This window comes from Centroberyx gerrardi, chromosome 19 (assembly GCF_048128805.1).
Source record: "Centroberyx gerrardi isolate f3 chromosome 19, fCenGer3.hap1.cur.20231027, whole genome shotgun sequence".
NCBI lineage: Eukaryota > Metazoa > Chordata > Actinopteri > Beryciformes > Berycidae > Centroberyx > Centroberyx gerrardi.
Genome location: NC_136015.1, coordinates 14,841,238 through 14,869,082, shown reverse-complemented (window position 1 = coordinate 14,869,082; position 27,845 = coordinate 14,841,238). Strand labels below are relative to the sequence as shown.

General features: G+C 40.0%; 1 protein-coding gene across 1 annotated transcript; it reads right to left on the bottom strand.

The window, feature by feature from the left end:
* Positions 1-1,768: 1,768 nt before the first annotated feature.
* Positions 1,769-27,500, bottom strand: LOC139923820 (ras/Rap GTPase-activating protein SynGAP-like). The gene is given in 18 exon segments (XM_071914689.2): positions 1,769-1,807; positions 3,133-3,205; positions 3,909-4,120; positions 5,531-5,692; positions 6,418-7,044; positions 11,604-12,218; positions 13,137-13,410; positions 14,474-14,664; positions 15,445-15,646; positions 16,399-16,635; positions 17,704-17,848; positions 19,009-19,153; positions 19,971-20,306; positions 21,374-21,634; positions 21,791-21,889; positions 22,530-22,683; positions 26,910-27,031; positions 27,456-27,500. Coding segments are annotated over 18 exon segments (3,939 nt in total).
* Between the last annotated feature and the right edge of the window lie 345 nt (positions 27,501-27,845).

Genomic DNA, 27,845 nt, shown 5'->3' with positions numbered 1-27,845 from the left:
CCCACCCTCTTCTGAAAAAACGGAAGAGTCAGCAGGTTGGATACAAAAGGACGCCTTCCAATAAGAAAGCCATGTCAAAGTTATAACTGGTACAATTGTATGATATCTGAATACTTATTATACTTTGACATTCTGAAAAAACAGCAAACTGTTTTACTCTTCCTCGCATTTAAAAAGCACATGCAGAACTGTTGCACATCTATGCTTCAGAATAAACGCTAAACACAATAGATGAGTAATTCACTACTTGCTAATATATGATTTGTTTCCAGTTGCACATAATGTTTATAATTATAATAATAATAATAATAATCATCAGGACCTGTATTTATATAGCGCTTTTCAAAACAATGTTACAAAGTGCTGTACAATAAAACTAACAAGAAAAAGCTAATAAGATAAATAATGAAAATGTTTCATTCATAACTTTTAAGGCTTGGCTAGGTTAGGCCCGTACTACATCTCAGATCTTATAACTTTCTATGAGCTGGCGTGTTTTACTTTACTTTACTTATTATATTCTCACTGCATTTGCCTGTTTTATTCTACTGTAACCCTGCTTTTCAGTCATGTCAGGGCTTTTATGTATTTCTATACTATTTGTAAAGCACTTTATATCACCGTTTTGAAGTGTTACATAAATAAAGTCTATTATTATTATTACTGAATTAATACTTAGAATCACAATTAATTCCACTGGTAATAATGAGGCAAATTTAAAATGAGTAGTTTCTTGTCTGAGGAGATATAGCAGAGGCGGAGCAGAGGGAAGTTACTGTTTAGGATCCACGATATTAAGCTAAAACGGTAGCACAACTTTTTAGAAAGTCCATGAGCTACATTCTAAGCTTAAATTAATTTAGAAGTATTTCCATTATTACTCACTTACTGTTGTTGTTTAGAAAAGGTTTATTAGCTAGATAATAATACTTTTTTTTAATAATAAAATTATTGTCCTAGCTAAATATGATTTTGAGATACATTGAAATTCAAGAGACTGCAGTTCAGGCTTCACAAACAGAAAATATAATGATTGAGATATTTTATATTTTAGCTATATTTAAAGCAGCTATACCGTAACTGAATGGGATTTGTACTAAAATGGGATTGCTGTACAATAAAGGCTGCAAATCATAATAATACCCATTTTATAAGAGAAAATATCTGCTCAATGAAAATATGTTTCTAAATAGTTTCATCAGAATAAAATAATATTTTCTAATTTTTCTGAACACAGCTGTTTACTTGGGCCTTGAGCATCGTAGACAGCAAATGATTTAACAGCGTGCTTGTTGCTTGTCATAGGCATCGCCGTGGGGTAAATGTGCTTGTAAAAGCCTATTTGACATTTTGCCTCCAGCCACTTAAAGTGAGAACCAGGTGCACTGCCTGTGGCAGGAAAATCATTAATCCATCTTCATCCCCAACGTTTTACATATTTCTTCTTACTTCTGCTTAAATAAAGAAACTCATTAGGTTGAATATTGCCATTGGCTTATATTTCAGTCAATATATGCAGACAACGCACTGCACACATTGCTCCTCACACTAAACTGATTGTCAAGTTCTGGTACAGGCAAAGTTTGAATATGTGCAAAGTTTGTAAGAATGTTGTGAAGAAAAACTCTCCAATCCTCCTGCTGGTTTCTGAGGAAGACCTAGACAGGATTCACTGCAGAGCTTCTCTTAATTGGGTTTTGAAGGAGGGTCAGAATCAGTCTTCTTTATCTTAGACCATCATGAACTGTGCTCGTTTGTCATCTGGCAGTCAGGATCCTGGGTGGCCACCATAGCCGTGGCTGATAGACTGAAGGGGAAAAAAGATGCTAATTAGATATTTCCATTTGCATCTTGATGACCTCACGGGTTAAAGTCAGGTTTCTGGCTTTGGGAGAGAGCTGTTCATGCTCGCAAATATTAATTGGGCTGTCCCACTCTGCAGGAATAGCATTTATGAACTTTTAATTGGACTAGTATTCTTCTTTAATGGGACATCATGTACTGTGAGATTCTGTATCAAGAGGGAGTTAGGGAAATAATAATTATACAGGAAACTAAAATCTATCTCGAAGCTGTGGCAGCGCTTTGAGCCAACAAGGCTGGCTTACTAAACTAATTCTGCTGACATAAAACTCCTTTAGTAGACTCTAAATTGTGTTGCACAAAGATAATTATGTTGCAAAGTTAATTGAGATCGGAGTTCATAATCTGTCTGGAGTTTGAGTCTCTTCTCATCACTCATATTTGCTTTGAAAATCTGGTGTAAAGAAAATTGCAATCTCACACACAAACACAAAAAGTAGACCCAGCAGAAATTATTTTCAGGAGGCGATTTTGCATTTGGCATTGTGAGCTGAGGAAAATAGCCTGAATGTAGGAGGTGACGGTGGATTTCAAGGACAGCAAATGGTGCTGCTCCTGAATACTGTCTGTGTAAATATAACATGCGCAGCGTATTCGCCTGCGTCATGACATACATCTGCGTCACGACCCGGCCCACTAGAGGTATTCATGAAGCCGGGCCTTCTATTGATTTTGAGCATTACTGTGACGCTGCTGATGATGACTCAGCTCCAATACCGACTTGAGACAGATGAGTTACACAACGCTGATGTCAGTCAAGGTTTTGTATTGATGAATACGTTTTGTGATAGGCATATAATACTCCATTTCAGCGTTGGAGGACTTAACAGGCTATTGCTTGACCAAACTGGATTAACCTCTGTATATAAATGTCATTATTTAGAGTAGCTGAGCTCCATAAAGTGATTCCTTCCATCAGTCAAGCACAGGCTCGCTATATCATTTTTAAGGTAAGGTTTGTGGTTTTCATGCCTCTTTTTCTCCCCAGTCTTAGATTAGTTTATTTTATACCGCTGCTTTGGAAGTATGTGTATTAAAAAGTGAGATATCATTTCGGATGTGGAACAAACCCATTTTTGAGAGATAAAAGTCAGGAATTATTGCAGTTTATGACAATCACGAGCTTTTGCCCTGCAGCTGAGTAGCACCGATTTTGGCAAATACTGTAATCTCTGGACATAATGAGGAGGATGCAAACTGTTTTTTGGCTGTTTTTGGCTACTGGTGTTTGAAATGGGGATAATAAAAGATGTAGACACAAGCACGAACCTGGTCTGTGAGGATTCGAGGCTTAATTTCAGGAATGGCACCCCCTCTCAGCTCATCTTCCACAGCCATGAGTCTGACAACAGAGACAAACACACCGGTTCACAAAAATAGAATGATGAAGCCGGTTCTCTTCAAATTTACTGTATAGGAAAATGTGGCCATTTGGTGAAATTAAGGTCTTTGCTTATTTCTGGCTACGTTCACTTTTGAGATACAGCTGTCCTGACAGCTTTCCTGCAAAGCTCCATCTGAACTGCCTTGAGCTGAGATCCGTTCACATTTCATCAAATAAATAAATGACTGATTTACAGTCAAGTCTAACTTGCACACAAATTCAATTGGTTAATTGAATGGCCTGCACCTCCAAGCCCCCAGGACTAAGCTCCACCCCTGACCACCTGATGACACCTCGCACTCACTGGGCCTTTTACACAGCAAAAGAAAAAAAAAAAGCATTTTCTGTGAACTAGTAAATAGCTGCCCACTTCTTTTTACCCCATTGTTTATTTCATTTTCTTTCCTGTTGTATTTCACCTGCTTTTAATGATCTTTTTCCTGTAGAACTTTGAGTTTTGCTTTTAATGAAAAGTGTGCTTTTAAAAATTGCATTATTATTATTGTTGTTGTTTTGGTGGTGGTGTGTAACTCCCCCTGCAACGTAGCAGCAATTTGTTTGCAACTCAATTGCAAAAAGTTTCAAACTGTAGAACTTTGTGTGACAAGTTTGATGTGATAGTCAAAGCAAAGTTCAGCTTGAGAACTAACTGATATATCACCTGTTTATGATGCCTTTGATTTGCGAGTCCTTCTCAATTTGCTGCTGCTTTAGACGTCGCTCACTGTCATCCAGGCGGCACTGATACTGCTGCAAGATCTTGCTAGTCTGCTGCTCCTGTGAGACAAGTCTCTGCTCATATTCTTCAAGTTTGCGGTGAGACATCTTCAGCCGCTCCTTCAAGGAATGTATCTCCTCTTCATATTCCCGCACCTGAAAGAGGAGTAAACTGGCATTCAGCAATATTCCTGAATCCGAGGCACAATTTTGATGAGCCATTTGATCAACATGGGCGCTTGAAAGAACTTGTGTGATGCAGGTTGCTTCATGCTGAGCAGCATGTGGGAGCGAATGGGCAGACAGAACTGCAGTGGGACGGCTCTAGGCGTAAATGTGTGTAATCACAACGCTGTGCAATAACTAATGCACAGGCAATCTGTTTCTCCCTTCCATCTAATTGTCTAGGCACGAGTGTAGGAATGATTTATCAAATCATAAATGCATAACAACAACCATGATCCAACTCATTCATGTTTCATTCAAAGCTCCAATCTGTAATTGCAATATGGCGCACCCTATGGAAACAGTGTCACCCCACTACTGGCCTGGTATTTGTAGCAATTTATTGAAGAGAAGATATTTTTGCCTCTAAAGTGTCACATACAAGGGCTGAAAGTGTGTGGCAGCTTAGCATGGGTTTTACATGTATGATGACTCTGGAAAAAGGTCTGATAAACTGCTGCTTGCAGCTGAAGAATTTGTGTACAGATGGACAAGCAGGACTCATGTTGTCTAAATTTAAAGTGGTTTTGGCAGTTGACATCAGTTTGACATCAGCTTGATTACATACATGTAATACTGGCAACTCACTAGGATCATTTGGTTTAACAGAGAGATACTGTGTAGCTGCATATCATCAGTATAGCAGTAAGGAATAGCAAGGAGAAATGCTATGGCCAAGGGGGTAAATATAAAAAACAGTATGTGTCCAAGAATTAAGGAACACCACATGTAATGAAGCAGTGTGATCCCATTACCACCAAACTTGAGTTATACGCTGCTATGTGATAGGCCACTCCTACATGTACCAATTAAAGCAACACTAGGCAAGACGTTTATGTAAAAATACACCCGTCTTAACAGAGCAGAGCGTCCCATCCTCCCTAACTGAGACACTGTAGATTCACCTTCAGTGCCCAAATGAAATTCTGCTGTTGGGTTTTGGTCACTGATGGGAAATCTTCACGCATAGGATGTGAGGACTCAAAACTTCAGAGCGAAATACAAACTGTCTCCTAAACAGCTCTGTCCAGAGAAAGCTGGACAGATCTCTTGTCTCTCTCATCCCTTTGGTATATCCTTTGGTATAAGTTGATCATATATCATATATTTGGCAAACATGAGCATGCTGTGTGTCATGTTCCATGATTTCTGGCTATTTACGTAAGTCAAATAATCCAAACAGTTTTATATTTTTGCCTGAACTCATTTTCACTTACATGCTTGGGTCTGGGTTGGTCTGGCAAAAATACTGTTGAAGAATGCCTTTATTAACAATTTCTGGCTATTTTTTAACTAAACTATTCATAGGCTGCAAGTGGGGATACTTATACATGGGCTGACCCTTTCTAGTCGTGACTCATCCATGCTCTTGGAGTACTCCTTCAGCTGGCCCTCACGGTCCGGCCGCAGGCTCTCGATGTCAGCAGAGAGGTGCGGCATGTTGGACACCCACGCTACTGTCCGCTCGTTGAGGGTGGGGGTGTTCAAGGTAGACTGAGAACCCTGCAACAACAACAACAACACACACCATTCATGCTTTCATTTCATTCTTCAAATACCCCGACAACTGAATTTTAATGAAGTGAATTTCTTCAACAGGCACTCCTAACAAATAATAAGGAACGCCAACTATGAGATCAAGCCCTTGTAGAATAACTGAAGGACAAATGCTGAAACCTTTTCACCACAATGTGGCAACTTCGAAACGGACTACAACAGAATAAAATTCAAAATGTCAGGATAATCCTTTAAAATCTCTATGTGTCAAACAAACACATGAGCCAAATATTAAGTCCACTGAAGATAAGTCTTCATTGACTTGGGCTTTTACCCTGCTTTTGCTTTCTCCCATGTCAACATTTAAAGACCCCATGAAATGGCATGGTAAACCAATGGAAAACGAGTCAGGGAGAGAAAGGCAATTTTATATGATGGGAGGGGTGCGGAGGGGCGGGATTGGTCAAAAATCTGATGGTTTCATTGGTTAGAAATGGATATTTACCCCTACTGGTGCAGCATGAGGTCACCATTAAAGATACTGTGTTTTCCAGGAAGTAAAAGTAATGTGAGTTCATTTCATGGGGTCTTTAAAATGGAAAACATTTCATATAATAGCATATACAGACTGAGGCACAGCAGAATGTAGCCAGCTCGTTTCATGTGTATACTGTCTTGAATTGTTTCTATATTCACTTTACTGTAAATAAAAAGCTTTAAGTCAGAGTGACCTGTTTGTTGACAACTGGCTTGAGCAGATGCTGCTGTGGAGGCTGCAGCTGTGCCTGTTGAGGCTTCTTGGTGCTTTTCGTCGGCGTGTCTGTGGACTCGTCTGCGGCGGCTGGCGGGCCCTGGTTCTCTCTGACGGAGCTCGTCTGGTACGGCAGCCCAGGAGCCGGACTGTCTGTGACTTGTGACTCCTGCTGCTGCTGCTGCTGCTGCTGCTGCTGTTGTTGTTGTTGTTGTTGTTGTTGTTGTTGTTGTTGTTGTTGCTGTTGTTGTTGCTGTTGTTGTTGTTGTTGTAGTTGTTGTTGATGTAGTTGTTGTTGATGTAGTTGTTGTTGATGATGTTGATGTTGCTGCTGCTGTTGAGATTGCCGTGAAATTTGCTGACCGCCACCAAAACCTGATTCTGAAGATTCGAGGAGGACGTTCCGGCTCTGGGGACGCGCTCTGGGAGGCGTGGCTGTCGCTGCAGCGTTCATGGACCGCTGCGACTTCAGGTGCTGCGGGGGGGCCATGGAGGACTGGCGGACTGGATGGACAGTAGTAGGAGGCGTGGCCAGAGAGGCGGGCGTGCCGGTCCCGGTGCCTGTCTGAGATGTCATTCCCATCATGAGTTGCTGCTGGAGAGACTCCTGGCAGGAAAAGACAAGGTGACAGACAAGGGACAAAGAAATTAGGAAGATGATGATGAAGCTAGACGTGACTGGACTAGATATAATCAATAAAACTCATTTTTATTCTGGTGATGAGGGTGACTAAATACATTTTCTACAGGACATGGAAAAAGTCATAATTTTGAAAGTATTTAAATCTCAAAATGGACTGAATCAGAAATAATAGTAGCAATAATAATAGCAATACTAAAAATAACAATTATAATTTAGATAGGATAGATAGATAGACAGACAGACAGACAGACAGACAGATAGATAGATAGATAGATAGATAGATAGATAGATAGATAGATAGATAGACAGACAGATTCTAGCATTCTAATTAAAATGCTGTAAAATAAATTCATCAAGCACAGTCCTGACAAACCTATCAGCTATAATAAAAGAAAGGCTTGTTTTGCTTGTTCCATTAGCACCCACGCAGCAGGATAGAAATAGCTCAAGACTAAGTGACAGTATCATAATGTACTGTAATTTTACACAGACTTATTGTAGTAAAGCTACCGGCGTGATAGTTCAGCAGCCACTGAGCGCACCATCACACTGAAGGCAAAAGGTCAACTGATATTCCGGGCTCATTAAAGATGCTCTCCAAAATACAGAAATCATACCAAACTCCATCAAACAAATCAGCAATGCTGCCATAACATAATGTGTGTTCAGCTGTGTATTACAAGAAGTTACGAAATTTGCTAATCACACATGTATTTCATCAAGCAATTTGCTCAAAATTTACAGGTCATGCCTGGAAATGCTCAATCTTTTGTCTTTAATCTAGATCTGTCTCTAGGAGCTCTAAGCCTAAGCTCATTGGGGTGTCAAAGTATCTATAACATCAGCAGTATCAGTAATATATCAGTAATATAATTGATTATAAAATCAACTTGAAGCCAAGCTAAAATTTAACACACAGTTCACTTCACCACAGAACCAAATCACCCATTTAAATCCAAAACTCTGACACACTGTTGTGCTCTATTGACCAACAGCTGTTTTTTCAGCCAAACAAAAACAGCCCAAAGCTGGTTGATGGTCTGAGCTGGTTTTAGATGGGCACTGCTGGTCTTTTGCGGCTCTTGGCTGGGCAGAGATGGTCTGATGCTGGATAATGTGGTAAATGAGAATGCTGATGCTGGTAGATCAGCTAACACCAGCATAACAGCGCCCAAAATTTGCTGACCACCAGCATAACCAGCTTGTTTGATTTAGGCTGTTTGTGTCAGCAGGGAGAGCGTCTGCAGCCTACATAGCACAGTATGTCTTCCAGTTGCTAGCAAGTTAGCAAAGTATCTAATTAATACAATTATGTTCACTTGACTTTAACAAGGTTGGGATCAAAGCACTTTAAAATAAGTTGGACTGAAAGGGTGCTGACTAGCCCTTGTGATCTGCTAGAAGTTGCTATTGTGTGTGTAAGCCTGATATATGACCAGTGTCCTCAGAAGTCAGGTGGCTAGTCGTCCAGCATTAGACCAGACAGTCTGGTTCTTGAACCCCCTCTCCTCCATCACAACCTCCTGCCGGACACATTATTAGTGATAATACAGTAGATAAACTATATATATATATATATATATATATATATATATACATATATATACATATATATATATATAAAACTATATATATAAATGCAATAATAATTCAATTTAAATCAGTTCCAATCAATTCAGCTGTTCCATTCAATTTATTAGATATATAGGATAGATAAGTAGGATGAACCAGGTGAGTCCAGAACCTGCAGGCTTAGCTCTGCCCTGGATGTCAGGTTAGAGCAGCTTCTGTTGGCACACCACAGTAATCCAGATGCAGCTGTTCTATTGGGGTTTCATCCCCTGTTTCAATAAGTAACTTTAATAAGGAAACCTAGACTTCACTACCATAGAAAAATTGATTTCATACTTCTTTTCAACATCACCTCTGACCTGTTTTGGGCTTTGTGTGTGTGCATGTGCAGCAGCCAAATTGATACGTATGGGAATTTTTTACAATCTGTGGTATAAACACACACCGTAGCTGCAGCTGTAGCTGTAGCTGTAGCTGTGTTGATTACCCACTCTGCCTGCCCTGCAGAGCTGTCCTCCTTTCAGGGGTCATGCCGGTGGCCACCCTACTCAGACATGCCCTTACATTAGTAAGAATGAAGAAAGATTCACTGTTTTCTTCCTGTTTTCTTCCAAAGAAGCTGATGTGCAGTGGAATCTGCTTGTTGCCCTTACATTAGTGTTAGCTTAGCGTACTCTGTTGCTGGGGAAAGGGCCATCTTGTAAACATTTTCTATATTGTTTGGATGCAAGCTTTGTAACTGCAACTAAAGAAAGTAGGCTATACCATTATAGCATGAAATTTGACCAACATCTAAAGTACCGCATGGGCTAAGAAGTGATCTGAATTCAGCCATTCATTCAAACATTTTTGTCGCCCTGCTTGGTGGGCAAATTATGGAATCAAACTCAGAACTAACACCAAAGCTATAAATGTTCTGAGCAATGTGGCTCAGGAAGATTTTGTCCCAGAACAGTCCAACTGTTGTTAAAAATCTGGGCACATGTGAGCAACCAGAACATGAATTCTTGGCAGCGACTCTCCCTATCAAACACTTGCTAAATCCAGCAGTGATAATACTGTGCTGTATTGTATCTGGGTAAGTGCTAAAACAAAAACAACTGCATAATGGAGAGGAAATTTACTGAAAACATGCAGCTGCATTATTAGGTCCATTCAAACTTTTTTTGGGCTTGGCTAACAATTTTTGTAATGTGATAATTGCTTTGTTTTTCAAATAAAAATACTGAAAGTAGAAATCTAGCTTAGTGCTAGTTTCAGGCTCGTCACCTGTTTTGTCAATGAAGCTGACCAATAATAGCTCAAAATATCAAACCCAAGTACATCAATTACACATTCACAGTTTCCAGTAATTTCCAACATCTAGGCTAAGCTGATGACATCACACACACGGCAAAAACCAAAAAGACCCAATGAACCTGCTTAGGCCTATCCATGATCCTAGTCTCAGAGGGGATGAATTGTGAAGTGCATGGCATCCACACTGCATGCCCCAAACTGTCATGCAATACGTATCATTTGCACTCTATTTTAATAAACTGGAAAAGTTACATGACATTCAAGATTCCTGTTAAGCTAAGCCTACAATTAAAAACTATCCCTGCAATCAGAAAAGCTTGTGACGTATTTTTCACATAAGAAACTCCTGATGAACAAGGACAGATCAATCAGCAGCATGCCTACAACACAAGCAACAGACTCTACAATAAAATGTAAATAAATCGCCCATATAAAACGTTGTTCCTGCTTACCAGGCGGGTAAGTTAACCAACTTAGTCTGGGCTCAGTGGGTTGTCACTCTTCCCTGTGTTAGTGTGCTTTATATAGCTTATGATGCAAATTAACTGGCAGCTATGAACATTATAATAACATCACAGACCACAATATGACTGTCACGCCATAATGATTAATTAGGCCTAGTAATTATTGTTAATTATAAATCATCATGCCTGCCACAAATTATACATTTTTACTTCTTGTTGATTCACATGGTATAACATTGTGTTGTGATGCAGACCTGTGTTTAGCTACCAGTCAAAACCTACTAACCTACTATCTGAGTACAATATCCGAGGCACCTTTATCTGAGACTGAACGCTTGCTGCAAAGGCGAGAAGTTGATCTCTCCTAATGGCCTCTAGCCAACGGTCTTGTCTCTCTTTATAAGTGGGGAAATAACTCGACACAGTTGCACAACATATGACAGCCATGATAGCCAAGCAACCAACAACACTGACAACAGCTGGTCTCAAGCACTAAATGCACAACTGTCAGTCCATGAAGAGTTGGAAAGCGACCTGAAGTATGCTAAATGCTACGAAGATAGCACCAGAGGTAACAGCCACAGATATGAAGTGAATGAAACTGAATCAACAGCCAAAATGAATGGAAGTCTATGAATGCTGTCCCCCAAAAATGTCAAAGGACAAACCAACATATTGAAGCTCTCCACCTTGTAGGGAGCTGAAATATAGAGCATAATACCATTCTGAGTGATCACCTTCATATGAAGAACCGTTTCTATCCTATCCAGCAGTCCCTTACAAGTTAGATTCCCCCATTCATAGGTTGTGAGCAGTCACTAAATGGTTTAATGGTTATAAAAATGATGTTAACAATCTGCCACGGCCATTTCAGTCACCAGATCTCTGTCTACCATTTGAGGACTTATGGAAGATCCTGGAGCGAGTATTTCCTTCATTTGGGACCTGAATATAATGCTAAACTGGATTGCAGAGATTGGTGGTTCTTATTTAAGAACATATTGATTCGTTTTACACTTAATATTTCGCTGCGATCAATGAGAAGGTAAACCTGTTAAGCAAAGGAAGGTTTTGTGAATGAAAAATATTGTTGCATCTTATTACAAACACAAATGTGGCACATTTGACAAAATTGCAGATGCACTTTCCAGAATAGTCTGACTGCACAGATAACTAACAGATACCTACCTGCACCTGCAGTGACAGCTGGTGCCAAGCGTAGTCGTTGCTCTGATTCTGCCGGGTGAAATCATCACTGTAGCTGTGTGAGTGGACGATGCTGGGCTGCACCAGGCTGCTCTGTGCCCGCAGGGCGGACAAGTCCTCGCTGCGGGAGAAAGCGCTGTTGCCAAAGGCTGGTTGATAGTCGTGGTGGCCGTTCTCAGGCTCCGGGGCGAGCAGGAGAGGAGGGGGAGGCTGCTGAGACTGAGCCGGGGAGTTCTGGGCGGCCAGATGGAATAGAGGGTTCTGGAAAGACAGGGGGAAGTGCATGGCCGCTGCTGCCTGCTGCTGCTGTTGGGAGAGGGATTCGGTGGGCCCCCCTATGTGGCCCATCTGGCTCAGCCTCAAGCCGGAGCCCGCTGAGCCTGCGGGCATATGCCCTCCCATACGAAGCGGACCGCCGAGGTTTCCGAAGCTGTGGCCCAGGCCGGCAATGGAGGCTTGAGAGGAGGTGAGCATGTCTCCCACTGAGTTTAGGTTGGAAATGCTGTTCATACGGGAGTCCTGAAGGTCCATCATAGACACACTTTTATTCACACTGTGGACCTTAGAGAAAGCACAAAAAGGTAACATTTATTTCAGCTATTTTGGAAAATAATCTCTTTCCAACTTTCAGAACCCACTGTACCTCAAAATGCATGTCCATTTTGCTCTAATGTTTATAAGAGATACAAATGAACTGTAAGTAAACTATTTACTGTTTAAAATTAGATTTAAACACATGATTAGCTGTCACATACAGGCATTCTTTGTATTAATACCTCAATAAATCAATTGAGAATGAAATATGTCTTCCATCCTAAAAATCATTACATGAACAAAAAACTTCCCATCACTGAGGAAATATATTGAAATTTTTATTACAAGGAAAGAATTGAAAAAGGTTTTGATGATTGAATGAATCAAATGAAAACCTATTATTATGGCCTAAAGATCAATCAAAAATCCTCTCTCAGAAGATATCTTCCTGTTATTTAAATTTACGACACATTTCTGTAATTTCCTCATCACTGATCAAATTGAGGACTCCAAGTAGATCAGAGACAAAAAAATGTCCCTCAGACATAATTTGAATTCATTGAGTTGCACAACAGTGCAATCAAACTGAAGTGGAGCGCGTACTTCTGAGTTGATTGTCAAGCCCATAACAGTCTAATACCACAGTCATATCAGATTCACATCACGTAATATATCATTTTCTGATGTGAATGTGCCAACAATCTGTTTATCATATAATGTATTACTCATATTCTACATTAAATTCATTGCTCCTCAGGCCTCAGACATGTTCAGAACATTGCGGACAAGGCTTCAAAGGCTGCAGTATCAAGTTCAGAATCGACGGATATAACTATATATAATTTTTTTAAGTCACTGAAAATCTACAAATATGTAAGGACTTTTATTAAACTACTACCACAATCTAGAATCCCGCAAAACAATGGGGACTCCTAGAGAATTGCGATGCCTATTTTTCACATCATGACAAAATAACCAGACTCAAAATAAACAAATACGTGAACAAACTCGCCACTTATGGTCAAGTCTGACATCATTTAGACGGCGTACCTTTGGATCGGGTTCGGTGATGTCTGAACTGCTGGTGCAGTATGCGGGGCTGGACCGAGCCAGCGGGGGGCGGGTCACGTAGAAGACTTCCCTGGACGAGCGGAGGTCTCGTTCTGCGTGACGCCTCATGTTGAGATGAGATGAGAGGGCTTCCACCGCTGATACTCCAGTCGTCGGGGAGGGCAGGCGGGAGATGTCTATCGAGCTGCAGAGCCGGAGCAAACACAGTCAGACTGGGGGTTAATCAATGGGATCATATATAAACAAGTATACAAATATCTTACCTTTTATCTTCAAGTATACAAACATATTTCCAAGAATAATATACAATAAAAGTTGCATTTGAAGTGCTTAATGTGCATGTTTACGTCAAAAACAATTGAGTTTCTTTGCATTTATTTGCATTTATTTACAGTTGAATCTCCATTTCCATATCATCTGATGTGGATTTGGTTGCATTTGTCTTCAGATTTCTCAAATTAGGTCTTCAAATCCACAAATGTGTTTTTTTTTTTAGATGTATTCTCTTTCTACAGGACAGGTGGCCCCAAGCCAGATTTGACTCCTATCCTACCTACTGTTTTATGTTACTAGTGAAAGTATTATATGGTCAGAAAATGTAGTCTAGGAAACTATAGCTTTAAATGACTTAAGTAATTCCACTTGGTAAACAATGGGTGCCACATCAAGCACATCCATGGCTGCTTTCACTCCCGCCATTTGTGTTCCCAAAAGACAAATGCTTGGTGGGAGGGACTCATAATGGCGAATACAAAATAGCTGCAGTGGGGACCTGTGATATAGCTGCTCTCACTACCCTTACTTAAAGAATGCTTACTCAAACAATTAGGCTGTAATGAGAGAAAGTGTCTCTTGGCAATATCAGAGCACGGAAATGAATTGAAACACATTGTGGAAAGAGGTTTGGGCAAGTGAGTCTGGGGACAAACAGATGGTGCCGGCAATTATTCATTGATAAAATACTTCAAAGGCCTAAAGAACGGTATCATCAGTATCATTATGCACTCTGAGAAATGTACCAGTATCGTGTTTTGAACTATTGAATATTTATTTATTCACATTGTTGTTTATTATAGTATATTTTTGGCCTTTTTGTGCTCCATTTGTGATTCCACCCATCTGTACAATGTAATCATTGAATTTGGGGACATGCCAATCAAATGTCACGTGTCGAGGAAACTTAATACCATAAAGAGATCACCAACAAAAATACGTAACAAAGCACACATCCGATCACAAGAAGTCACCTGTTTAAGTCTCGCATCATAAGGCTTTGGAAGTCTGAGGACATCAGACGGTTGAAAGAGGGCCGGGAGAAGAGTCTGTCCTTGGGTCTGTCCGGCTGGTGATTTGCTGGCATGTGGAGCTGAGGGTTCCTCAGGGCGACGCTGATGTCATTCAGCAGCCGGGGGAGGGGTCCGAGTTTAAGAATTGCATCCTGTGATACAAAAAGATGAGTCGAGGAATCCAAGCTTCCTATGCACATGTGCTTACAACATTCATTCATTCATTCAACTTTATTGTCCTGTAAGGGAAACATGGTTTGCAGACCGGGTTTACAGCAAAAACACACAATAAAATGCATAATAAAGCAATAAACACAAAATAAATAAAACCACATGACATAAAAGTACATTCAAACACGTAACAAATCACCACAACAAATATTGTATCATATATACATATATCAGTTAAAAATACCAGGCAGGGAGTCAATAGCTCAATGTAGTGCTATAGAAAGTCACTTATCAGGCACAAAAAGCTACATTATTATTACTAACATATTACTAACCATTACCCATCAGTCTGTCATTTCTATTAAACAATAGCAATCCTTAAACCTGCGGTTGATCATAACGACCATTGTGTTAACTTATGGGAGACAATTTGGGGAAAGGCACAAAATATCATCAATTTTCATGTAGTTTTCTTGTCAAGTACTCTTACTTTGACTTGAGTAAAATGTCACTGATTTAAGTGCTTGTTCCACCTCTGCTTCAGTGTAGTTCAAATGATTAATGATCATCCTGAGTGTGATAGCAAACAGCAGGACTTCATGTTCTTTCATAATTATGCATTTTAGAGGACAACCAGAGCCTTTTCTAGAGGCAACCTCTCTATATTCTTCAGAGAGAGAGAGAGAGAGAAACAAAGATATTGCATTTAATGTTTGGTTAAATTTGATATTTCAGTAACACATTTTTCTTCTTTCACCTACCTTGCTGAGCTGGCCCATGACTTCCCATAGTAAGCTGTGGAGCATGGACAATTCTCTGCCAAGGTCAATGTAGCCCTCAAACCCCCCGACGTTTCCTCCAGTCTCCATGTTGGAAATCTCGTAGAGGAACTGCTGCATGGAGCCCCACTCCATCTCCAAGAACTCGTTCATGAAATACATGCATTCCTCCTTGGGTCCAAATCTGCACAGTTTAGAAGACAGACAATAATGACAGGTAAGGTAATGACAAGTTAAGATAGAGAATAAGAAGGGGACATATACTGTATATATATATATAAGGGGAAGTGTCTAATGTTTACAGTTTACATTTATAGGATTAAGAGTTTTGAAATCTTTGAGGTCAAATGAAAACTGTTACATACTGTGAACTCCAAAAGTAAGTGGACAGCGATTCACTTTTTATTTTGTGTCTGCACCTTATTAATTTTGTGTGTAATGATGATGTAATGACTTCGAGCTTCAAGTTCATGCAGTCAATCTTAATTCATATCAAATGAATATGACTGCTTCTGGCACATTTTAACGTTTCAGGGTGCCAAAGGTACTTGGTCAGATAGAGACTGTACTAAACTGTATTAAATATATGCTCATTTTGAGTATATTATCAAACATTCCTAAAATGTAAAATCTTCTACTTGTTTGCAACTCTTAAACACCAACAAACTCTTCCAAACAGAGAAGAGTGTGCATCACCGTTGAAAGATTTTTGGAGCTTTTTCTAGATGAGTAACAGTTTCGTTGCAATATTTGTCCAATAAATTAAGGTTTATACCATAGCAGTCAAAATCACCAGCCCCTATTTCCACGATGACAGTCTGTGACATGCATCCCACCTACCAAGAGTGTCAAGTTATGCCAATCTAAAAATGAACTGCATCAAATAGATTTAATGTTCTAGCTGGCGTAGCGGGACGGAGGAAGCTGGTGACTCACTTGCTGAAGCTGGCCAGGTTCTGCATCACCTTGGCAATAAGCGTCAGTGTGCGGGAGGTGCGTTCGGCGGGGTACTCCTGCGTCAGGTTGAACAGGGACGGGGACATGATGGCGGGGCACATGAAGCGAAGGAAGAGGGAGGAGCTGATGAGGCTGTCGGCCAGATCTTCCCTTCCGCGCTCGGCACACCTGGCTCTCCACGAGGCGAAGACTTCCTTCAGCTCCCGGGGAAATATGCTGAAGCAAGAATTGGATTTCATTACCCGTTGTCAAGGTGAGGCGTAAAATAAAAGCCGCTGGTTTATCCGGAGAAGGAATTTCAGCAAGTTTAGGAGACTAAAATATATGGAACATTGAAATACTGGGCACATTTTACACATTTTATTCTAAATATGAAATATGCATATGCAGGCTTTTTCAAACAGTCTGACATGCTGTTGATGATTTTATTGCATGTATCAAAGAAATTTGAAGCATTGGGCACAAATTTGGTATTCAAAATCATTTTTGAAGAGGAAAGCTTGCATAGTTTTTGTCATGGCCCAAAATTTTGCTTTATGTGAAGAATCTTTAAAGATCAATATTAACAAAATAAAAACAAAAAGTCAATTTTCTGAAGTCACATGTTAAAGGATAAGGCTGGTGTTTTTTAATGCATTTCTTACCGTCAACAAATCCTATGAAAATAACAAAATCAACGAGTTTGCTCTACTCCCGTTACTTTCTGACTTCCCACGTTCCCTTTTTAGCCGTCAACCCGGAAGTCATTGGCTCCAATTGTAAGCTAAAAACCTTTAAATACAGCTCACAAAGACATAGTTTCAATTTTAAAAATCACTAACTGTTACCACGAAAAGTCAGGCTGTTGTAGTTATTACCAAATCAAATTCAAATGGGAACAAATTCTTCATTACGCTGGGGACTATTTTCAGTGATACGGAACTACTTTCCTGAGATTGCAAACGTGTTTACAGCCGGCTTATTAAGTTGTTTGAGGAAAAACTAGGTTGGCCCGGTGCATCGTGATGATGAAATATGTTGCCCACAGCAACAGCATGGCTCTTTGATGTGTTTTTAACCATTTTTTTAATACAATGGCTACAATGACATGGCTTTATTGGGCATCGGCTACATGGACGAGACTTGTTGGCAAAACAAAATCATTGCTGATTTTGTTATTTTCATAGGATTTGTTGACAGTAAGAAATGCATTAAAAAACACCAGCCTAATCCTTTAAATAGACATTCTTTTACTGTAACACAGATATACAGTTTTGTGGACAGTCCTAATGAGGCCACACTGACCACAGAGAGTTGATGATCTTGCAGAGTGCCAGCTCACAACACATGCGCAGGTTGGCTTGATGGTCAGCGAGGACCGACGGCGGGACGCGCATGGGGTCCACCTCACAGTTCTCCTCAGACTCGTATAAGGCTCGAATGAAGTCACCTGCCAAGATGGACGTCGCACTGTCGTTATGTTTCACAACAGTTCAGCTTTAAAAACTGCTTCTAGAAGTGGAATCCAATAAACAACTGCACCGGTGTTTCAGCCCTTTCAAATTTACTTAGATGCAAAACCCAACTGTGAATTTTCATCCACTCAAAAAGAAATGAAGCTCCATGGCTAGAATAAAAGATGATTATGGCAGTGAGATGAAATGTGTGGATGAGCTAAAAGCTGAATAAACAATAAGATAAACAACTAAAGAAATAGAAATACAAGCAACAGCCACATTTAGCCATATTTTATGCTCAGAAAACAGTAAAAATTCTAATCTGTTATTTGAAATTCACTCAGTAAACAGTCTTGCCCTGAATATTTATTGAAATATGATGGCAACGCATTTCTATTTACCATTGACACTTCTCTTTAACGTGCTCCCTGCTGCTCAAGATTAGCAGGCAGCGGCTCATATGAACTGAACCAACAGTAGAGCACAGTAGAGAACAGCTGGGCCTGAGGGGCGGGAGAGCTTTCTCCAGCACCAAGCAGCAGCAACAGCATGAGCGTTCAGCAGCATGAGAGAGTCGACTTAAATGGATCGCTATATGAGTGTGTTAGATTGGGACTGGTGTGCGTCAGGAAACTGCTGAAATCAACTGAAATCATTCTAAACTGAGCATGACTCACATGTCCTGCCTGAACTTACACGTCCTTACACGTCCTCCATTTGTTCAGAAAATTAGTTTTCATTGCATCATTAATTTTCTCAGCTGCTCTCAAAAAGAATTTGTATCACAATTAATAGTGACACAGTTAGATTTTTATTAAAGCATATTTCTTATTGGTTCTCATGCCATTCAGATTGTTCTTTAGCCCAAGATTACTCTAAAATCCACATGAAACTGGAATCCATTGTCTGGTTGTCTGATAACTACCAAGTATTAAAAAACATTTAACCACCACAATGAATGAGAGTGAAGGAAGGAGAAAGCCATGTTTCAAGGTCAAATAATCTCAACATAAAACAACAACACATTCATTTATACTAGGATGCTTTTGCCTAGTTGGACACAACTCATAGCAGTAGGGGATGTGCCTTCAGTTTCAGATACTCCCCTCCTTCAGGGAACAGGAGCAGCTGGGTTCACATGCACCAGCTTTACCTATAGCATCCTTGAGGTATCTGTGACCTATCAGTTTGAGGTACTCTTCCACAGCCTTGGTAGCGAGGGTGTTCTCCCGAAAGATCAAATGCTCGCGGTCCATGAATCGATCCACCTCGCACATCGCCATGTCGGACAGGAACTCCTGGGAAGAAATTATACTTTCAGTCCAGAAACTGTTCAGAGCGTAACAAACCTCTCTGTCCACTGTGACATGATGCATGGGATAAATATCAAAACGCTATGTGAAGTCCATTCAGATTGTACAAACTTCTTGTCTTGTGTCACATTGTTGTTGTCTCCTATGAGAATTATCCCATCATGTTGTGCAGGACTATGGGAAGTTTTTTACTCCACCACTTTCTGGTTATTTTTTCTGATACTTCAGTTAAATATAAATAACAGTTACGAATGGGAAAATATATCGAAATTCAATATATCGCATTACAAAAATGTGACAATATGTATTGTGGTAAAAACATTTATCACAATATTATATATTATATAATATATAATGCATTTTATTCGGCTATAGTAATCATAAATGAGACGGCTTGCCCATCACAAGCTCTCATCGAAATTATTTGCACTTTTTAATGACATTTTTAAATTGTTGTTGTTTAAATTGTACATTGTAGCGAGCCAATGCCATCGCTAGAAAGATTTGTGACTCAAAAATAAACAGAATTCTACACAGTCAGACTTTATCGTCACTGAACTTTTACTTATTACATCGTATTGTGATTGTATCGAATCATGAACCCCGTATCGTGTATCAAATCATATCGTGAGATAAGCATATTGTCCCATCTCTAATAACAGTATAACCTCCTGTCATTTTCAGTATATAGATGTTGATGAAAATTTACATAAAAACCATTCTCAAGATTTGACTGCCATTCTCAACAAAAACCTACTGATCAGCAGGTATTATAAAGAACTGAGACACATGAACCTCCTACCTTGGTTTTCCCTGTGCTCTGAAGGATGTGCACCAGGGCAAAAGCCACCTCCTCTTTGCTTTTGACGCTCAGCAGCGGCTCCAGAACTGCACACAGTGTTCGGTAGTTGTTGGTAATGTACTCCGCAAACTCCTTGTACAGCTCCATCGGGAGGATGCTCATGGTCTGGTAGCGGGACTTGACGCGGAGCGAGGCGTTGATGACTTTGCCGCTTCCGACGCCGCCGCTTTTGGCCAGAACACTGGACTGTATGACCGGGTACCACTGCTCCACGAACTGCCTGCCCGTGATGCTCGAGATGGGGATGCTGACCAGGCCGAGGTATGTGCTCTTTTCCTACATTAGAAATCACAACATAACAGATTCATTAATAATCTTTTAGGGTGCAGTGCAGTGTGGTGCCGTGCACAAAGAGGAGTTCAACACAATGTAAGTAATAAGCTATATTCTCCCTTTGTAAAATTGAGTATTTTTTATTTTTGTTCACTGATTTTTGGTGTGTTGAATGTATTTGTTTAATACATTTTAATCCAAAGCAATGGCTTGTACAGTTATTGACATCTTCACTGCAAAGCCATTTAAAGTTCTGTGAAGTTTGTAATTAAGACAGATTCCACTTATTTGCAACATGACTGCTTCAGGTACAATCCGTTGATTTTAATTAAACGTCGCTGTGAGGATTCAGTTGTGACTATGCTTGGCACTAAATTACTCTGAGGCAGAACAGAGTACATGATTGGCTAGTTGGCCAATTGAGTATAAGTAAACAAGCACTGGAGTTAACATACTAGACTACAATCAATATGCACCTGCAGTAGGAAAATAACTGCAAATGGTTATTTTTCCTTCCTAATCTCTCCTTCATGTTCAATAGGGAAATTAGTACAGTGGAACAATGTTTAAGTGATTGGTATTGCATGCACACAGTTTGTGCAGCCCTGGACTTTTTGCTCATTTTTGTTGTGCTCCAAATTTTATTTAAAAAGCAATTACAATGGATTTTCGGTCTGAGATCTACATTAAGTATTTTTATTGTATCACAGTGAAAGAAATATTCAGATCTGAAGGTTTACAGTTCATATAAAGGTAAAAATCTAATGTGTAAACAGCCCTTTGTTTTGTATAGTTGTATTTATGGGTCTTGGACAATATTTTTTTACTGGGAATTTGGTTGGTTGAATAGACTTTTTCTAGATCTCATACAAAAAAATCCCAAATGATTGTGTTTACAAATGATTTCATTTTTTCACCTAAGGACTGTTGCAACAAATCTCAATCAACCACACAATAACAAATTAACTGTTTTTTGCTTGTCCTTTATCCCAGTGGAACTAAAGTGGGGTTTTTTTTTTAGATGAATGAACACTAAATTCATCTGAATGACACTTAAACGCTTCATTTACCTTGCGTCTTTTTTTGTCAGTTTCCTTGTAGAGGTGCAAACGAAGGCTACGAATGGTAGGCAGGTTGTTGAATTCAAAATGCTCGCCCCAGAACACTGTGTCTGTGCGGGGCTTGCTGGTGGTGCGTGCGTACAGCATGTCGTCCAGACACAGCTCACAATAGTAACGCTTCTTTGCCGGAAGGTCCCGGGCTTCAATGATCCACAACTTAAGCACATTGTCCACCCTTCTGCTGTTATCCTGGAAAAGAAAGTAGGAATTCTTTCATTTTTTTACATAGTCCTTATTTACTTGGGTTAGGATTTTGAGATACAATAACAGGTCATCAGGTCTTTGTAGTTCAGATAAACAACATTAGTCATTGTGCATAACTTTCAATTACTGAAGCTTGAAGTGCAAAAAAAAATGTTTTTTTACCTTGTTAGGTTTGACCGCTCGCTGCAAATTTTCAATCCATTTGTCCCTCTCTGAAGCTGAACGGCAGGCGAAACATTTTGTCCCTGAACTGGTGGTGACCTGCAGAGGAAAAATATAAACTCAAACGTGTATTTGTAAGTTCATATATTCAATCCCTGTACATAGAATATAAGTGAAATATTCCTTAAACCATTAGGTCACTTCAGGGGCAATTTCAGATTCATCTAAATTTCCCTGAATCTCTATGTGCTTCGATATGCTTTGTGTTCTTTCATCACGGGTAAATTTATAACAAGATATAACATGAAGACCACTGAACAAAACAATGTAATAAAAGTCCCAATCTGTTAAAAGTGAAATTTGGTTCAAACTGTCATCACTGACATGACCTTGACTTAATATTTGCTGGTGAGATTACTGAATTTAGTTCCACCGTAAAAAAAAAGTAAAAGAAGAGAAATGGCATTACTATGTTGAGCATGACATAATGTGGTTGCTCTGGGATACATATATCAATTCATCTGTGCATATTAAGAACATTTTGAACAAATTAAATTAATACATTTTGGGGCGTAGCTCAGCTTTCCCTAATCTGTTGGATTTGCTGCCCATGCATTTACTAATATTCATGGTTATAGAAATGTACAGTGAGATAAGAAGATAAAAAGGACAAATTTGGGGGTAAGGAAGCAACATAAGGGGAAAATGAAAATGTTAGAATACAGATATAAGGACACACCTCAAAGCAGTATTCCTGCCCTAAAATGCTGGAGTGGACAGGTTTGATTATGGCATCTTCATCCAAAACTAGGTCCAAAGCCTCTGCAGCACTGCTTGGAGAAAGTAGGGACTCATGGGAGTGGGATTCCTTGAAGCTCTGCATCAGGCGTGTCCTGGTGAGAGAGAAGAAGACGTTTGTTTATTTATTACATTCAGTATTCAGCTATGGTTTTATCTGCCTTTTAGTTAAACAATCCAGAACGATTCTCATGAAATGCAAAAGGAGCCATTACAACTTCTATCTAGAGACTCAAAAATCCTTCCGGACTGCTTTGTGAGATTACAGTTACACCTGTCATTTCAATGTGATTTTTGAGATCCGAGCCAATCGTTATGAGTTTTATAGAGAAGTCAAGACTACCAGGTTTTAAGTTGTGGTGTTTGTAATTTGGTCTGCTGCCTCATCACATGTGCCTCTTGACTGTATATAAGACGCATATATCAAAAGGTAGAGAAGTTAGAGAGCAGTTCAGCAGGCACAGTCAACACTCATAGGGATATTGTAGTGCAGGTGCAAAAAGGGCGGGAAGGATTAGGGCTGATCATAGGACAACCTTTATAGAGCAGAGCAACTCAGGGAAAAGACAGATGGTTGTGGAACAAATGAATCGGCAGGAGGAAGCAGCAAGGTGTGTAAAGGCCGTCAAAGCAGGGTCCCTGGAGGGAGTTGTGGAGTATGGAGGCAAACTGAATTACACTCATTATAGGTGCAACTTATGATGTGCTACCATCTCCCCAACATCTCAGTCAATGGGGTAAGTAAGGACCCTTAGGTGCAGGCATAGCTACTCTTAGAAATATTTCGTCAGGATGTAAAATGAGTGTGTCCCCAGGACGATACACCTGGCGACTTAATCAAGTGCTGAAGTATCTAGCAGCAGCAATTGAGAGCAAATGTTAGAAATTAATTTGTTAGCTAGTAGGAGGGGAGATATAGAGCTGAAACATCAGGTAAATTTCCCATTCTTTTGCTGGTTGGTTTGGTTCAAAGCTTAAAATTCGTTATAGTGGGATTTTCTGAAGGGTCTATGGAGAAAACGAATGGGAAATTTACTTCTGGAACCAGACCACTGAAAAGGTGAGGCGAGTGCATTTCAGCTCTATTAAACTTGGTTGTGTCCGTGAGGGATAGCAAATGAGTGGTGAGGCATTTTTTGGGCAGGTGTATCGCCGGGGAAGCTAAGAGTGGGCAGAGACTGACAAATGGCAAAAGTAGATTCAAAGAAACAGCTGATGATCCTGCAGGAAACGGCGAGCGCTCATTTAAAGCCAGACTTAATGATCGCGGTCAGAGGTGCGGCGGATCGTCTGGTTTGTGGAGTTCGCGGTGCCATAGGAGGAAGCAGAACATGAGGCACATGAAAGGGAAAATGCTTATGTATCCTGAGTTGGCAGCGGAGGGAGAGCGTGTGTTTATAGCACAGTCAACTTTAACACCACTAGGTGAGTTAGGCATGTGTGGGCAGAACTCAAAGCAGGCTGTGAAGGCGAAGTCTGAGGCAGTGGTGGGAGCCAGTGAGGAGAAAACATACTGACCGGAGTATAAAGTCACTAAAGTAAGTATCCTGGAGGGTAGGGAATGTTTCCTGGTGTACTGGGGTTTGCTTTGCTGGTGTATTGTTTGGTTTGTCGGTAAGTCTGATGGTCCTGCAGATCTATGACATGATATTGGTTTGTTAGCATTTGCTTGTAGCATGTTTGCTCATATATTGCTTGTTAGCAGTATGGTAGCTGCTATATTGTTTGCTAGTGGTATGTTTGCTGAAATGTGGTTTGTTAGTAGTATGCTTGCAGATATATTTTGTTAGTAGTATGCTTGCAGATATATTTTGTTAGTACTATGATTGCTGATTCAGTGGTTTGCTAGTATGCTGAAAGATGAGCTATTTCTGTTTGCTAGTTGGTTTTGTGTTTCCCTGTTTGTTAGTAGCAGTTTGCTGGTATTTTGGTTATGTTGGTATAGCGGCTTGGTCCTTATCCCTATCCCACAGCTCCCTTATCCTAATCTGGATCTGTACCCCATACTCTAAACAAGGTTCATATCTCACCCAACCAGGGTTGCCAGGTCTGTGTGACAAAACCAGCACAATGGCCAATCAAAACCAGCCCAAAACCAGCCCAACGGCCAATAAAACCAGCCCAAAAACCAGAACTCAAAATATGCCTCTGCCAAACCATATACACTGCTTTTAAAGTCCAACATCATTGCTATCATTGCCAAATGTATTGTAATATCTACAAAGTAACACCATAAATGTTTAGTGTGCCAGCAACATGTGTGTGCTGTGTGTGTCATAGACTGTGTGTGTGTGTGTGTGTGTGTGTGTGTGTGTGTGTGTGTGTGTGTGTGTGTGTGTGTGTACGTGGGTGGCATGTTGGCGTGTGTGTACGTGCTGATCTGGAGTCAGTTTGGTAGGATTTGGGTATAAATAAATTATTTCATTTAAAATATGGATTTTTATTTATAGATATTATTCATGTAATTTGCATGCAAAACAGGTCTACCCAACCAGCGGACAAAAAATTCAACCCACGGCAACACTTCAAAAGTAGCCCAATTCTGCGGGAAAACCGCAGACCTGGCAACCCTTCACCCCACCCTCCGTCTAACCTGCCGCCTCTACAGTCACCCTTGGGTTAGTGCATCATTGTGTTTAACATCTAAATTCAGCTTCTGTACTGATGACACAGAGGATTTTTACACTTCATCCTGTGTTTTGCTAAATGAGACGTTGCAGATCTCTGGGCATCCAACACCTGGCCTGGAAATGTCCATTATGCATCTCCTGTGGCAGCAGGAAAATGTAATGTCAGCGTTACGTTTTCCCACTCCGCCTCTCCCTCTCTACCTCTGTACATTCCTCATATGTGCGTTGTGACTGGATTGTGCTCAGACTAGAAAGAATTTTGATCACAACATGAACCAGACTCCTTTGGGATGTGATCTCGTTCATCAGGATACAGTGCGAGCAAAATCTCTCGTGGGAGCATCTAAACCTGCAAGTTATTGCATCCTGGCACGATCAGATGATAAAAATCCTATTTAAATGATAAGTATAACCATAGTCTAAGATTCTAGCAGAGCTACTAGACTGTCCAACAGAACTTTGAAAGTCTTAAGATGAATTCCAACATAATATGATGGATTCCATCATGATATGATGGATTTTAATGTTAGTTCCTGTTGTGTCTAAAGAACTTGACTAACTTAAGTTTATCTCTAATGTGCTACTAAATATTTGTCTTCACATTGCAAATCCATTTTTACTTTATTTTTTACTAAATTGCAAATACCAATATCTATAAAACTCTTTTAAGAACCACATCTGTTCAATTATATTTTGATCGTTGAAGAAGTTGTGCAGTTGTAACAAGTCTCTCTCTCTCTCTCTCTCTCTCTCTCTCTCTCTCTCTCTCTCAACTCAGCATGTTCAGCTGCTGCCTGAAAGCCCTGGAAGAGCCGGCAGGCAGCAGACACCTTCTGCAAAGGCATCACCAAAGGCAATCCCCTCCGCCCAGCAAAGCACCGCCTTTGTCAAAGTGGTTGAGAAGCCACAGCCCCAGTGAAGAGTGTCAGGTAGCTCCTCAGAGCCGCACCGGCAGCTTAAGATTTACCTACAAAGGCAGCTCAAATTCCCAGGAACGATCTATTTCTGCCACATAAAAACAAGCAGGAGTGGCACTCAATAGCAGAGCCCAGAGGCACCTTGAAGCCAGATAGAGAGGCTAGCAGTGTTCTAGCTATAGGTGAGACACAAGGGTGGAAGTAACTAAGTACATTTACTCCTAAGTCAGCAATTTTACTTTTACTTAAGTGTGTGTATTGTACTTCACTACATTTTAAATCACATTACAACTGTGGAGCCATTCAGGGGGAACGGTCAGTCAGAAAAGAAGAGAAGAGTAATATGGCTTTACTTTGTACGCTTTATTTAATTTTCAAATTTTCAAGAATTTTCAAGAGAACTGAGTTTGAACTCTGTAACTCTGAACACTCTACTTTTTACTTTTACTGAAGTAGATTTTTACACCAGTACTTTTACTTCTACTTAAGTAAAATATCAGCAAAGTAACAGTCCTTCTACTCATGGTAGCAATAAGCTAGTCACAGTTAACTCACTATAATAGCACTCAATGCATGTCAGCCATCCAAGCAAGAACAGATGTGTGTGTGTGTGTGTGTGCGTGTGTGTGTGTGTGTGTGTCCCAAGTTTAAAGCGTCTCACTATCCGAGTAAAAATAGGCTTTTTTTTTTTATAAGTTTCAAGTAAATTTCAGATGTTTGTTCTGACTGTTTTTCACATAGGCGATGCATAGACGATTACTACAGGTTACTCACCTCTCTTGGTCCGCACTACGAAAACGAGGTAAAATCATTTGTCGGAAGCTGCTGGTCCGGTCCAGCTTCGGCTGACTTTTGGCCCTCTTGATGGAACCCTTCAACCTTCGATTGAGAAAGCTCTTGAAATTCAACAAGGGAAAAGGAATAAAAAAAAGACCATAAGAACAAAGTAGATGCATTTATGTTGCTCAGCCATCAGAGGAATATATAATGCAACAAGAATATCCATCATTTACTAAAAGGCTTAAGAAACTCTAAGCATGGTTTTACATTGTAGATTTTCTTCTATAGATTTCAAAATTTACAAACAAGAGATTTTCTTCACTGTTAACAAAGTCAAATTGTTTTTCCTCAGTTGTGAAGCATCACTGATATGATTTCTTTACTATGGGAAGTACAGATAAGTGCAGAGGTGCATTTGTGAAATCAGTTGTTGAGAGGGGGGCTAGCACATTTACTCATTTATTGTTTTTAAATGCCTCAACCAGGATTGTGCCGTTTAATTAACAGTGAAGATTAACACTGAAGATTTACTGTACTCACTGGCTGTCTGAAGGGTTGTGGTGTGGCGTTGGGAGGGGTTTCCATGCTTGACTGTCTTGCAGAGGCAAAACTTGCCCTGCGAGCGTGCTCTATGAGAAAGGAGAGCAAAAAAGAAAAGGAACAAAAGGGATTAATACATAGGAAATACATATGAAAAGGATGAATTTTACACCATTAGAATTAGCCAACAAATGCATGGGTTCAATGGATCACCAGCCAGTAAAATGTGTGTGTTAAGGACACTGGGGCCTTGCTTTAAGTTGTTAATGCATCATTCAATGTTATGTTTCTGATGTTCAAATTCCCTCTGTTTTGTTATCATATTTAAGCAAATTCTATACAAATTTATGAAAATTCTATACAAAACCACCTAAAATATATAAATAGGTA